Source organism: Camarhynchus parvulus, chromosome 1A, assembly GCF_901933205.1.
Source record: "Camarhynchus parvulus chromosome 1A, STF_HiC, whole genome shotgun sequence".
Lineage (NCBI taxonomy): Eukaryota > Metazoa > Chordata > Aves > Passeriformes > Thraupidae > Camarhynchus > Camarhynchus parvulus.
This window is the reverse complement of record NC_044586.1, coordinates 521015-534003: the sequence shown is the minus strand read 5'-3', so window position 1 is coordinate 534003 and position 12989 is coordinate 521015. Positions and strand designations below refer to the sequence as shown.

The following is a 12989-nucleotide window of genomic DNA, read 5'->3' as shown; positions in this document are numbered from 1 at the left end:
TAGGAAGGAATGATAACAAAGGTTTGTGGCTCGGGCTCTCTGTCTAAGCCAACTGGGCTGTGATTGACCATTAATTACAAACATCCAACATGGGCCAATCACAGATGCACCTGTTGCTTTCCACAGCAGCAGATAATCATTGTTTACATTTTGTTCCTGAGGCCTCTGAGCTTCTCAGGAAGAAAAATTCTAAAAAAAAGATTTTTCATAAAAGATGTCTGCAACAATGGTCGTGAATGTGAAGTTATGGTCCTGAACTCCTCCTCTGGAGCTGGCTCTTTCTCTGCAGGCATCAGAACAGAGAGGAGAAGTGTTCCTGTCAGGGAAAGCAGGGTTGGGGTGAGGAGAGCTGCAGAGGGGAGAGTCCTGCTCCAGTGGCAGTGCAAACCTGGATTATGCCATGGAGAAATGGCTCCTGCCAGAGCACGGCAGGGATTGCCAGGCAGCCCAGGCTGGGGGATGGCTCCAGAGGGAGCAGGGAGCCAGGCCTTGTGCCCAGGCCTCTCAGGATGGCTCCAGAGGGAGCAGGGAGCCAGGCCTTGTGCCCAGGCCTTGTGCCCAGGCCTCTCAGGATGGCTCCAGAGGGAGCAGGGAGCCAGGCCTTGTGCCCAGGCCTTGTGCCCAGGCCTCTCTGGGCCCTGCAGACCCCTCGGATGGAGGTGTGGGATGCTCCCAGTGCCCCCTGAGCCCTGGTGCTGGGGGAGCAGGGAGGGCAGGAGGCAAAGCCAGCAGGATGTTTTTGTTCCTCAGACCTTCCAAGGGCTTGCTTCACTTTCAGCTAGTAGTGGGAGGAGTTCTGGCAAACAGGATCAGGCTGTTCTACATATGTTTTGACTCTTCTTGTTTTATGTTCCTTCCATGAAAGAGACTGCAACCAAGTTCTTGTCATTTTTAGATCAATGTTTTGTTAAACTACGACAGCTATCCATGACAGAGAGCCAAGTAACTTTTGCAGCTGACCACAAAACTGAGTCTGACTTGTGGTGCTTAGTCATTTCTTATATTTTTTTTTACATGACATACTCCATGTGTGTATGTGTTTTTGTTCTCTTAAATATAATTAGGGCATTTCTAGGAGTTATGGTACAAATCAGTGTTCTGTGGCAGGTTCATTCTTTGATTAATAAAGTTTTAGAAACTTCTCATCACATTGTGGCTGTTGATGAAACCTCTCTGGTAATACTTTGAACAATTGGGCTGTTTTGAGATTGAATGGTCTCTACAGTATTATCTTCTCTGGTTTACCCATTAGAATTTTAAATGATCCAGTCAACAGAGCTCTTGCTGCCCCTCCAGAGAGTCTCTCCTGCAATCCAATAGAAATGATCATTGGGAAGCCCTTCATAAAGAAATAAAATGCATATAAAATGTCTTTCAGCCTTCTGAGGTCTGATACAAAATTCAGAAATTTGGAATCCCTTCATGTTTAGCAAGAGATGGCTGTGTTTCATGTTTCTTCTCCTGGAAGGTCAAGAGTGCTCCTTGCTGTTTGTTTTTGCCGTTTGTGCTGTCTAATTTTTAGAATTGCTTGTCTCAGAAGCTCAGTCAGGCTTTGACCAAGGAGCCAGAGCTGGGCTGGGTCAGGCTCTCAAAGAGCCATAGCTGGGCTGTGCCTTGCAGGACTCTAGCATTACGAAGTTGACAGTAAATAGATTTTATTTTTTTTTCCCCTGATGAAAAACTGTTGACTTCCATTCTATATCTGCAATCAATTTGGAAGAAATACAAAGTCACCTTAGTCCTGACTTTTTGACTTCTGACAGGCTGCTTTGGAAATGAGAGCAGAGTTAAAAACGGTGGATCAAAGAGTTTGGTGAAGCTAAATGCCTGGCTAGTTCAGGTGCTTGTTTGAAGGTTCTCCAAGCTTTCTGGAGCTGCTGTGCCTGGTAGTGTTATGGAAACCCTTTTCCTTGGATAGGCTGAGTGTGCTGCATGAGCTTTTCCTGCAAAAACCAAGAGGATAACTCCTCTTGCATGCTGAAGTGTCAGGGTGTAGACAAAGCACCAGGAGTGTGAAAGGGATTCGTAGTGAGAATGAATGTGAGGAATAGGAAAGTTAACCTCATGTTCCCTAAACTCTGAAAATACAAAGTTGAGCAGATTAGCCTTGTTTCTAACTCTTCCTGAGAAAATCTTTGTGCAGTGACTTACATGAATTTGAACCATTCTTTGAATTGCAGATGCAGGGACATCACTTTGCAGGAAGCATTTCTGTATTTGCATTGTTCTCTTTTCTATTTTCCTGTGTAACACATCGCAGTGACATTATTAGGCTGCATGAAACAGTTGCCATGTGGAAACTGAAAGTTTTTTTAGTTTATTGATCTTTTACAGCCAACAGGAGTAGAATAGAGCAAGGAAACAGAAATCTTTTCTTTCAGGAAGAAGCTCAAAAGAATTTTTTCAACTGGAGCCACTTCATTATCATGCCACATCATTTCATTTTCTTAGCTTTGCAAAAGGCACAGTGCCTGAGATTTTGAAATGTTAGTAATGCTTCTCTGAAAGATTTATTTTTAAACATATGATTGTCAGGAAGAAAGAGTGCTCGTGAGCAGAAGTCATTGGGAAAACAAAAACAGTTGGAAAATGGAACACCTTTGTGTTTGTAAAGTCAAACAATTCGGGGGAGGCGAGGTGTTTTGAGGAGGACATTGGAATGAATTGCCCTAGCATGTTGTTCTGGCAGTCTTTAGACAGATTAATTGGCAGCACACAGCAGCCTGTTGCAATCCAGGGTTCACAGTTAGTTCTGACCACATGAGTGATGGACGGGGTGTTAGTAGGGTTGGACAAAACAGTCTGGACAAGAACACAAACTGCTGCCCAAGGATCATGCCTAATTCAGGCTGAACCTTTCCCAGGGTCTGAGTCAGTTTGAACTGTAGGGTGTTTTTTCTTGCCCTATGGGCTGCTTCCTAAAATACTGCCTGTTAAAAAAGAAACAGAGCAAAGCCATCCATGTCTCTGCACTTGGATTGCAGGCTAGAAATGGAGTGCTATAGTAAATGCATTGCAAAAGAGCATGTATCACCTACACTTCAGGCCAGCTTTGCAGTCCCAGAACACAGAGAGTTGAAGTATTCTTCAGATGTGCAGCCAGTTTTATCATGCCTAACTAAGCCAATCTTTTCAACACTATGGAGTTTGCTTATCATTAGCTAATGAGCAAGTTTTGAAAAGGACTTTATAGTAGAGTCTGTAACCCTGTCTCTTCCAGAAAAAGCATTGTTATTTATTCTTCAATACATGGCTCAGTAAACTCTTGTGTATAGTTATCTAGCTTCCCTAAAAACCTCCTAAATAATGTCCAAACTTTGGAGTTACAACATTTAATTATTTTCCTGATCCAAATCCTGTCATCCTGCCCATATAGGACAAAACAACACTGGAGACCCTGACCCAGCAGCTGGCAGTAAAGCAGAGTGAAGATGGGAAGTTCAGCCACGCAATGATGGATTTCAACATGAGTGGAGATTCTGATGGTCAGTACAAATGATTTTCCTGATTTCCAGGTTTGTGTGTGCGTGTGTGTCAACAGGATCTGAGGGAGAATCCAGTGCTTTGAAGGCCCACGAGGAATACAAGCTGTTAGCAATAAATGGCTATGAAACAAGGCAGGAGGAAGTGATTCATCGTGGGGTGTTTTAAGTCTGGAGATGATTTTTAACCTTCCCTTTGTCCACTGAAGGTCTCAAGATGGGACCAAAAATGTATTTCTGATAATAAAAGGGACTAAAGGAGGCAAATATATGTGGGGTAAGTGGGATCACACAGAGAAGCCATGAGGTGTAAACCTGATCCTCCATAAGTGGTGTGTGCTCTGCATCTGTGGGGGCTTTACTGGTTTGATGAAGCAAGCACAATGTTTATTTGTTTTTCTGCTATTGCATATATCGTTAAGGAGATGTAAGCACAAAACCAGGCAAGTATGTAAATTTTGCTAGTTAGAGAATTGCTTAAGAAGAAATGCCCAGTATTGCCATCTATCACACCCTTTCTGTCACAGAAACGTGTCACTCTGGTTTTTTAACATTTTCTAAGCCTTCTGATGTTGACATTCTTGTAGTGAACTTTCTCACACACTTTCTGTAAATAACTCATTGTTTTGCATTCCTTTATAGAAGAAGAGAAAGTTGATAGACTGTTGGTTTGACCAGTGTCATTGGAGAGGTGGCACTGTCACCCTCCAATCCACTGTCACTCTTAGAAAGCTATAAGTGTTAGAGTCAGAAAATAAACTTCCCTTTTCCTTCACCTTGAGAACAGCGGTGTGTGCTTGTGTTTTCTCGTGTCCTATAGTGACAGAAACGTAGAAGAAAGGTGACACAATATGACCAGCATTCTGTAAGCAAGAAAGGATGAAAATAAAAAATTAACCTGCTTGATAAATATATATTTGGTTTATGTAATTAAGCAGTAAAAGATGGCTTAGAAAAGCTGTGTAATACTTTGTGTTCGAAAGCAATGAAAACTCCTTATCAGGTGTGTGATACTGAATTAACGGAATAACTAAACCAGGCAATATGGAATGTATTAGCCATTACCTGTTGTGAATGCTGCCTCACGGGGCGTGCAGCAGCTGAGCTGGGTGCTGCTGGCAGATGCAGGCTGGTGCTGCAGCACGAGTGGAGCCCTTGTGCCTTGCCTTGCAGGGAGCGCGGGGGTGTCGGAGTCGCGGATCTACCGGGAGTCGCGCGGGCGCGGCAGCAACGAGCCGCACATCAAGCGCCCCATGAACGCCTTCATGGTGTGGGCCAAGGACGAGCGCAGGAAGATCCTGCAGGCCTTCCCCGACATGCACAACTCCAACATCAGCAAGATCCTAGGTAAGAGTGAGCTGGAGAAGGTTCTGAGCGAGCTCAGCCGAGCGCCTGACAAAACAGAATTGCTGCTTTCTTTCTTGCCCTTTATTCACTGCACCAAGAACAGTGATGGGAGCTTCCCCTGGGCTGCCCAGCAGTGTGGATTAACCACAGCCTGAAATATTCTTTGTAATTATTGAGGTTGTGGCCATTTTTCCGAGGAGGAGAGGAGCCTATAGTTCCCAGGTTTTCCTTTTTAGACATGGGGGTTACGTTTCTCCTTTTCCAGAGAGCAGTAACTTCACCAGATTGCCAAAGCTCCTCCACTAGGATGGACAGTGGCTTAGCCAGTTCATCTGTCAGTTCCCTCAGGCCCTGTAGATATATCTCAGCAGGCCCCACAGATTTGTGCATCTTCAGGTTCTCAAACCTGATCTTCTCCTACACTTGGTGGTTCTTCATTCTTTGTACATTGAAAAGAATTTTTGAAAAACTCTGATTTCCATATTGTCTGCTCTTCACATCCTGATCAATATTTCGATCATCTCGAGCATCATCTGCTGAATCTCATGCCAAATTCTTCCAACTGGTCAGTGTTTGATCAGATTCTCAGGACCATGTTCCATCCAAAGTTACTCCTCCGTGTTGTGCTGGATAATGCAGTAGGTGACTAGTGAGGCTCACTATGGCCAGTGAATTACTTCTCAGTAGAAAAATAATATGTCTGTGACCAAATTAGAGAGATTGTATTTTTACCAATAAAAACAGCTAGAGGACCTAAGCATCCCTCAGGCCAGTGGCTAAGCAGGGAACGTGTTTACCTGTGCTGCAGATCTCACTGGTTTTGCAGGCTGCTCAAGAGATGCAGTGCAGTTCTAATGGCAGCATTAACCAGCTGCAGGGCTGGTAAATATGCCAGGTTTAGACTGGTCAGAGGTTTGAGGCTTCCCTTGATTAGAGTGGTCTTATGAAAAGTTAGCAGGGGGCAAGTGGAAATGAGATAAATTGGTTGGAGAAGCAAAATGTATTGCCACGGATGGCAGATGTGATGATATTAACCCATGATTTAAAGGGTGGTACGAGATGATTAGATTAGTTATGGGAACAGGATTAGAAGGCTAAATTGGCTATGTTGATGGCAATAGAACCTTATACTGGTTGAAAGTGATTATACTGGTCAGAGGTGTATGATGTGATTAGCCGGAGGACAGGGCAGTAATAGTTTTGGTCTGTTTCTAAATTGAGAGTAGACCTGGTTAAAACTGTTTTTAAGTAATCAGCCTCAGAAATCTACAAGATCATTCTGAATGGCCCTTTTCATATAGAAAGTACAAAGGGAGCTTGATGTTTTCCCTCTTAACTGATTGTTTTGGATAACAACCTCCGACAGCACGCTGCTAATTCATTCTGCTTAAAACAGGCGCTTGAGCTGGGCTGACATTTTACGCAGTCTCTGGGGATCCTGGTTGACATTTTAAAGGGCTTCTAAGCATTTTATAATACCCTAAAATCTGGTTTTAATAAGCCATTCTGCTGAAATTGTTAACATAAGGAATCACCTTTTACTATTTGGCGCTAGATCAGGGAGATATGGAGACATCTTTTTCTGATTAGATATACAGTAGTTGGAGTAAAATGTGCAAATTCATTACAGATCCTGTTGAGGTGACAGACAGTATAGCTGACTCCAAACTCTCTGTTTTGCTGCCAGATATGGGGAAAAGCAAGGTCTGAGACAGTGAAAGATGATGTTTCTATTTCTTTACAGCATCACATTTGATTTTTTTTCTCATTCTATGTGTGCAATAGAGAGGGATGTCCTGGCATCTTCCTTCTTGACAGAAACATTACAAAGTTCTTCCCTCTGCTGCAAAAGGCCAGGCTTTTGAAGCCAGCAGGGAGCTGTCTGTTAACTGGCACAGGGTGACCAATTAAATCTCACAGTTCAGCCAGATATTAGGGTGTCCTTATTAGAAAGCCACAATTTCTCTTTCCCATTTTTCCAGCAGCACTGCTACACGTTGAGGTCACAGAGCTTGTTGTCACTAACTCAGATAGAGTTCTCACCAATCCAGGGTCATTTTTATGGTGTAATGAGAGGAGGTACCCTTCCCAGCACTAGAATTCTCTAGGGATTATGTTTGACACTGTGGTATTATGTTTTGAGCATAAAAATGAGATACACGGATTTGTCACTAAATTCATCTGTGCATACGTTTGTCATCCATCTGTTCACTGCAACTTAAACTTGTGGATAATGGCTTTTTTAGTAAATTGTTAAAAAAGTGCTAAAATGGGACTGCTGGACCCTGTCAGTTTAATAATGCATTGTTTAGATATTTCGGTAAATATTTTAATTAATTTCACTGAGAAATCCATGTAAAGATTTTAGGGAAAAAAATGAAGTTAATTACTAGCTTCAGAAATTCTCTTGGAATGTATACATGTGTTTACATGAATGTGTACACATACCTATACATTATACAAGGGTTTGTCTATATGAGAATGTTTTTAAACATAAAATCAGCCTGATTCAGGTACTCAGATTGAAAAATGTCAGTCTAATGCACTGAAAGTTAGAGAATACTGCAAACAGCTGAAAAATCTTGTCAGAGAAACTTGGCTTAAAATCAGCACATGTGTGCCTGGAGCACAAGTGTCTGGGCAGGGGTGAGGGCATCTCTCTTCTGCCCTGGACTCAAAGATTTGCCCTCCCCAGATGTGCTGCCAGTCACACACAGCTGTGTGGGCACAGCTCTGGCTGCCCAAGCTCAGCTAAGGGGCAGGAGCTGTGCTTGGTGCTGCAAAGCCTTTGAATTTGGGGGTTTTTCCCTAAATACTTCGGCCACCACATCAGGGAGAGTTGTGCTGGAATCCTGCTTGTGGGAATGAAAGTGTTTTCTTTCCTGGAGGAAGGATAACTGTGCTCCCTCTACTGAGAGTCCTGGGGGTACAGTGGGATAAGACCAGCCTCAGGAGTAGCATGAGCTGACCATAAAAAGTGAGGAACAAGAGGAAGTCAAGTATGACATATGGCATTATGAACCCATTAAATTGAGAAACTATTCAAACATTTTTCCAGTGGGAAACTTGACTATTTTCCAATAAAGTTTTCTTTCTAGGCCACAGGTTTCACAGCTTGAACTATTCCTGTTATTTGAAATGTATCTTACCCTGAAGCACTTCTATATTTAATGGAAAAATAAAATGGGGCAACTGATTCCAGAACTTTTACTTTCTGCTCCCATATTATATCCTTTAAGAAATATTAGTTTACAACTTTCAGCAGGCAGTTGAAAACAATTTTGAAGTCTTTACTGTATCCCTATCTGAAATACCCAGGTTAGCATAGTCAGAAAACAGGGCTGCCAGCAATGAAGCCATAGTGCAGCTCCTGGGAGAGAAATGCCACTAGCCCAGTGCTTTTCCCTTCATGACACAGTAAATTCTTTCAGTTGGGGCTGGCAGTGTTTCCCAGGACTTGGTCCTGGAGTTAAAACCCCACTGACACATATGGGATGGTTTATGGCTTTCAGAGGCATTGCTTCAGGGTCTTTGCAGACTCCTGTACCTGACTGCGGAGCATTTCCAGTCAGTTCCTCTCCTGACCACCAGCCTGGGAGCCAGAAAGACCCAGTGTTTGTCAGGAAGGATTAGTCTGTGGACTTGTGCAGCTCTGATGCCTTGATCCAGCTGTAGATCACAGACAGCCGCCCATGGAGTGGAGCCTTCCATGAGCAGGAGCTGTGAGTCAGGGGAAATGTGGGGCCACAGCAGAGCAGACTCTGTGTCCATCCCTCCAAAATACACTGCCTTCTTTCCTGGAACAAAGTGTCAGGGGTTGCCCGTTGTCAGGATCGTGGTTTTACTGCCCACCTGAAAGGCTTTGTGTGGTAGATAAATTTCAGTAAAATACTGGGTCAAAATTTCCAGTGCCGCCTCTCTCTGCATCTTGGCCATCCCCTGGAGGTTTATGAGTCAAATACAAACAAGAGCAGAACCCTGTCTAGAAGCTCTGACAGATTCCCAGCCCAAAGCCAAACGACCTTGGGTGTCTTCTTCTGGGTGACCTACTTGTTTCCCTGCCTGGCGGCGTTTGGGGATGAGTGGCATCTCATCTCTGTTTTTTCTCTTGTTTTCTATGTTTTGGTGGCAGGATCTCGCTGGAAAGCTATGACAAACCTAGAGAAGCAGCCATACTACGAGGAGCAGGCCCGGCTGAGCAAGCAGCACCTGGAGAAGTACCCAGACTACAAGTACAAGCCGCGGCCCAAGCGCACGTGCCTGGTGGACGGCAAGAAGCTGCGCATCGGCGAGTACAAGGCCATCATGCGCAACAGGCGCCAGGAGATGAGGCAGTACTTCAACGTCGGGTAGGGCACCTCCCACACACCCATTCCATCCAAAACTAACCAAATTCAGGGGGAAATCTTCATTCTTTATCATAGTTTATTGGAGAGAGAGTTAGGCGTTGCTAACAGGAAATGAGAGCTGTGCCGCACAGCAAAGTGTTCCAGGAGGAGGTTGGGTAGCTTTAGGAACCCTATTGCTGTCTCTGTTTTACACTCAACACCTCAGCCAACTGTCTCATTTCCACTCTGATCATGAGAAAAAAGGCTTTAAGATTCTGTAATGAAACTTATTTCTAATGAAATAAGTTCAAAAATATTCTAATGAAATCAGTCTTCTAGTAAAGCCTTACAACTATTACGAGGCCTCAGAGAGAGCATCTGAAGGAATCTGTGGTAGTGCCTCGGGATCCAAAAGCCAAAAAAAGAAGTTTGCATTCAGTAGGATCTGTGGCAAGTGGTCTGCAAAAGGACTGCTGAGCACACTGAACTCGAGCTGGAATATGGACGTGGCTTAGTTGATTGATGCCAAGCTGTACTCATATCATGTCTGCATTGTTCATTTGTCCTTCCAGGGAGTGTCTTACAGTCCAGCAAGTTAAATGCTTTCTGTTGGGCAGAAATTTTAAGGCCACTTCTGATAAACAGCTAATAGATCAGTTTGATATGATTAGAATAAATATGCCTAGAAGACTAGCATATATTTTCCTTCTGCAGATATTCCTTGGTGTTGGTTACAGCAGATCAAAAAGAATCCGAAGTAATCAAATATTCCACGATATTTCTGTATTCACGTGTGAAAATTAAAAGCTACACAGGGATCCAAAAAAGAGCAACCCCCTGAAATAACGGAATTTGTGTTCTGTTTCATCTGAGTTTGGAATCCTTTCAGTATTAACTGGGTTGCACATCTCTTCAGTTAATGGCTGGAAGTAGCAATAAAGGAGAGAGCATCTATCCAGTGACTGTTAAGTATCAGCAGCCTGTGTTTTAAACAGCTGCAGTGTGCATTGTTAGAATAAGCTGCTCAGCAGAGAAATTTGAGCTGCTTAACCCTGTGGTGCTGGCAGGTCCAGTGATCCCAGTGGTAAGCACTGAAACAAACACAGGGAAGTCAGCCAACATTTGGCATCAAGAGATTAAAAAAGAGGAGGAGGCCTTATGGAAAAAGAATAGGTGGCAACAGAGCCCCCCAAACGCTGCTTATCTGGTTAACATGCATGCCTCATCATGGGGAAAAATTAACCTTGTAACATTCTGCCTACAGAAATTCAGCTTTCCAAACAGGGCTGACATTGAAATCAAGACATTTCTGGAGGTAATTTGCACTGGGGCACAACCCAGGGTGAAATCTTTCTGCAAGCAGCTGGCAGAGTGGCCCGTGGCTGCAGGCACCAGTCACAGCGTTGCATTCCTGGTTCAGATGGGTTATTTAGGTGGGTTTGGGTGCCCCAGCTGTGGCATCCACCAGTACAGGTCAGTTAGGGCTAAACTCCCAGACACCAGCCCAGCTCCTGTCTGGGCACCACAGAAAGTGCTTGGTTTAACAGGAGCTGTGGCCGTGCTGGAGGCATCCCGGTGGGAAGGACTGGGAATTTTTAATGTTCCCTATTTCAGTGTCCTCATCCTCAGTGGTCGCGTGTCAGGCACGGCCTGCTGAGAGCCCTAATACATTTGTGTCTGAGGACTGCTGCAAGATCCTCTAGGCTGGACATCCCATAGAGGTGGAAAAATACTGTTCTTAAATTATTTAATATTTGAAAAGCACTCTGAAAAGCGCCATTTAAGTGCAAAGTGTTCCTATTGTTAAATATTAAAACCAATTTAAGTGTGCTGAATCTTGTTGCAGGGATGCTGACTCCGGAAAACAAAAGCCTTCCTCTTGAATTAAGAATAAAATGCAAATTAGATCTGCTCCCTACTTTAAGAGCTGTATCTTCAGCAGAGACAACTTGGATTGTTTCAGAAACGTGGAAGTAGGGGCTCTGTGGAGGCAGGCCTTGCTTGGATGGCAGGCAGGAAGTATCTGAAAATGCAGCAAGCAATTCCAAACAAGTACAAAGCTGCTTGGCAGAGGAGAGCCTTTCAGGATCACTGTACTGTGTGAGGCTTACTGTGCAGCCAGGGCACAGGCAGGCAGGGGAACAGGGAAGGGTTTCATTCTTAATTAAGAATGTTCATCTCAAGAGACTCTGCCCTGTCTCCTGTGGCAAGGCTTTTCAGTGCAGATGGACACACCGCTGATGACATTACAATGTGCAGCATGTACTGAACAGAATTACTGCAATGGAATTACTTCATGCAGGAAGGCAACAAAAGCAGCATGAATTTTAAACCTCTGGGCTTGTCGGGACTCTGAGGCTTCTCAGGGAAACAAACACTGGTATAACACAGCTAGTGTTCTTGATGCTGAGGGAATTTCTGTGCCCTGGAATAATTCTTCTTTCATTACTGCAGACAGGTTTCCAAGGCTTAGACGCTGTGTAAAGGCGTCCTGTAGGAAATTTTCTCAAATGCTCATGTTGTTTCCTTGCTTTTTATTTATTTTTCAGTAATGCCCGCTTCCGTTTTAAGTCTGCCTTTTCCCAGTTTTATCCACCTTCCTTCCGAGAATCTGCTTTTCACAAGGGCTGCTTCCAGTGGGAGGCCTTTAGTGACCCATCCTGTAAACCCATCTTGTTTCCAGAAAGCCCACTGTTCCTCTCCCTGGCAACGAGCAGGTCCCTGAAGAATGTGGAGGAAGCATTGTCTCTGCTTTCTCCTCACCCAGAGGCATTTTCCTGCAGCACCTTCCCAATCCTGTGCAGTCTACCTAGACCTTGCTGTCTCTCTCCTACTGGCAGTTTATGTCTAGTTACTGTGACTCTAATGTCCACTCCTGATAGCAGGCTGGATTTTTTAAAAGGAAGCTTTTCAAAATACGTGGGTTTTAAGTTGGACCATGGTTGGTCCAATATTTATTTTTGGGTGGCACCAAGCTGATGCAGAAAATAAGTTTCCCTCAGAAGCAGGCAAGCTGAAGCTGTGTAGCTCAGGTACAGCTAGAGATGGGGTTTTCTTGTCAGTGGAGTTGATTTGGATTCATTTGTGGAGCATGGCTCGGTGAGTTTCGAATGCTGGTGCAAGAATTCCTGTGCAGGCCCAAGAGTACCCACTATTGAGCTTGCCCTCCTTGTGTTCCATGCAGGCTTCCAACCCTCTGCATTCTCTCCTGCTGTTTTGTTTTTTTAAGGTTTTTTAGGGGTTTTGATGTTTATATTTTGGTAACAATTTTTTAATGTAAATAATTTATTGTTTTGTGGTTTTTTATGGAGGAGGAGGAATTTGTTGGATTGTTGGTTAGTTTAGTGTCATTGGAGAGGTGGCACTGTCATTTTTTTAATTTACTGCCACTTTTGGAAATCCATGAATATTGGAGCCAGAAATTAAACTTCCTTCTGTTTTACCTTAGAAAGTTGAATGTCCAGGTTATTTTGTTTCATATCCTCCAACATTGCTCTCCGCCTAGCAAGCAACAGGCGCAGCTGCCGCTGTTATGTACTTAATGTAAATAATGTATTGTTTTGTGGTTTTTTTATGGAGGAGCAGAAATTTGTTGGATTGTTGGTTAGTTTAGTGCCATTGGAGAGATGTCATTTTTTAATTTACTGCCCCTTTTGGAAATCCATGAATACTGGAGTCAGAAATTAAACTTCCTTCTGTTTTACCTTAGAAAGCTGCATGTCTGGGTAGTTTTGTTTTGTATCCTCTAACAACGCTCTCTCTCCCGGCAGGCAACAGGTGCAGCTGTCGCTGTTGTGTACTTAATGTAATAATTTATTGGTTTGTGTTTTTT

General features: G+C 43.7%; 1 protein-coding gene across 10 annotated transcripts in view; it reads left to right on the top strand.

Moving 5' to 3' along the window:
- SOX5 (SRY-box transcription factor 5) overlaps window positions 1-12989 on the top strand; it is a 604730-nt gene that overhangs the window by 587663 nt on the left and 4078 nt on the right. For all 10 annotated transcript variants that reach the window (XM_030959507.1, XM_030959511.1, XM_030959510.1 and 7 more), the window contains 3 exons: window positions 3377-3485; window positions 4656-4829; window positions 8962-9178. In XM_030959507.1, coding sequence (XP_030815367.1) covers window positions 3377-3485; window positions 4656-4829; window positions 8962-9178 — 500 coding nt within the window. The remainder of the gene's footprint in view (window positions 1-3376; window positions 3486-4655; window positions 4830-8961; window positions 9179-12989) is intronic.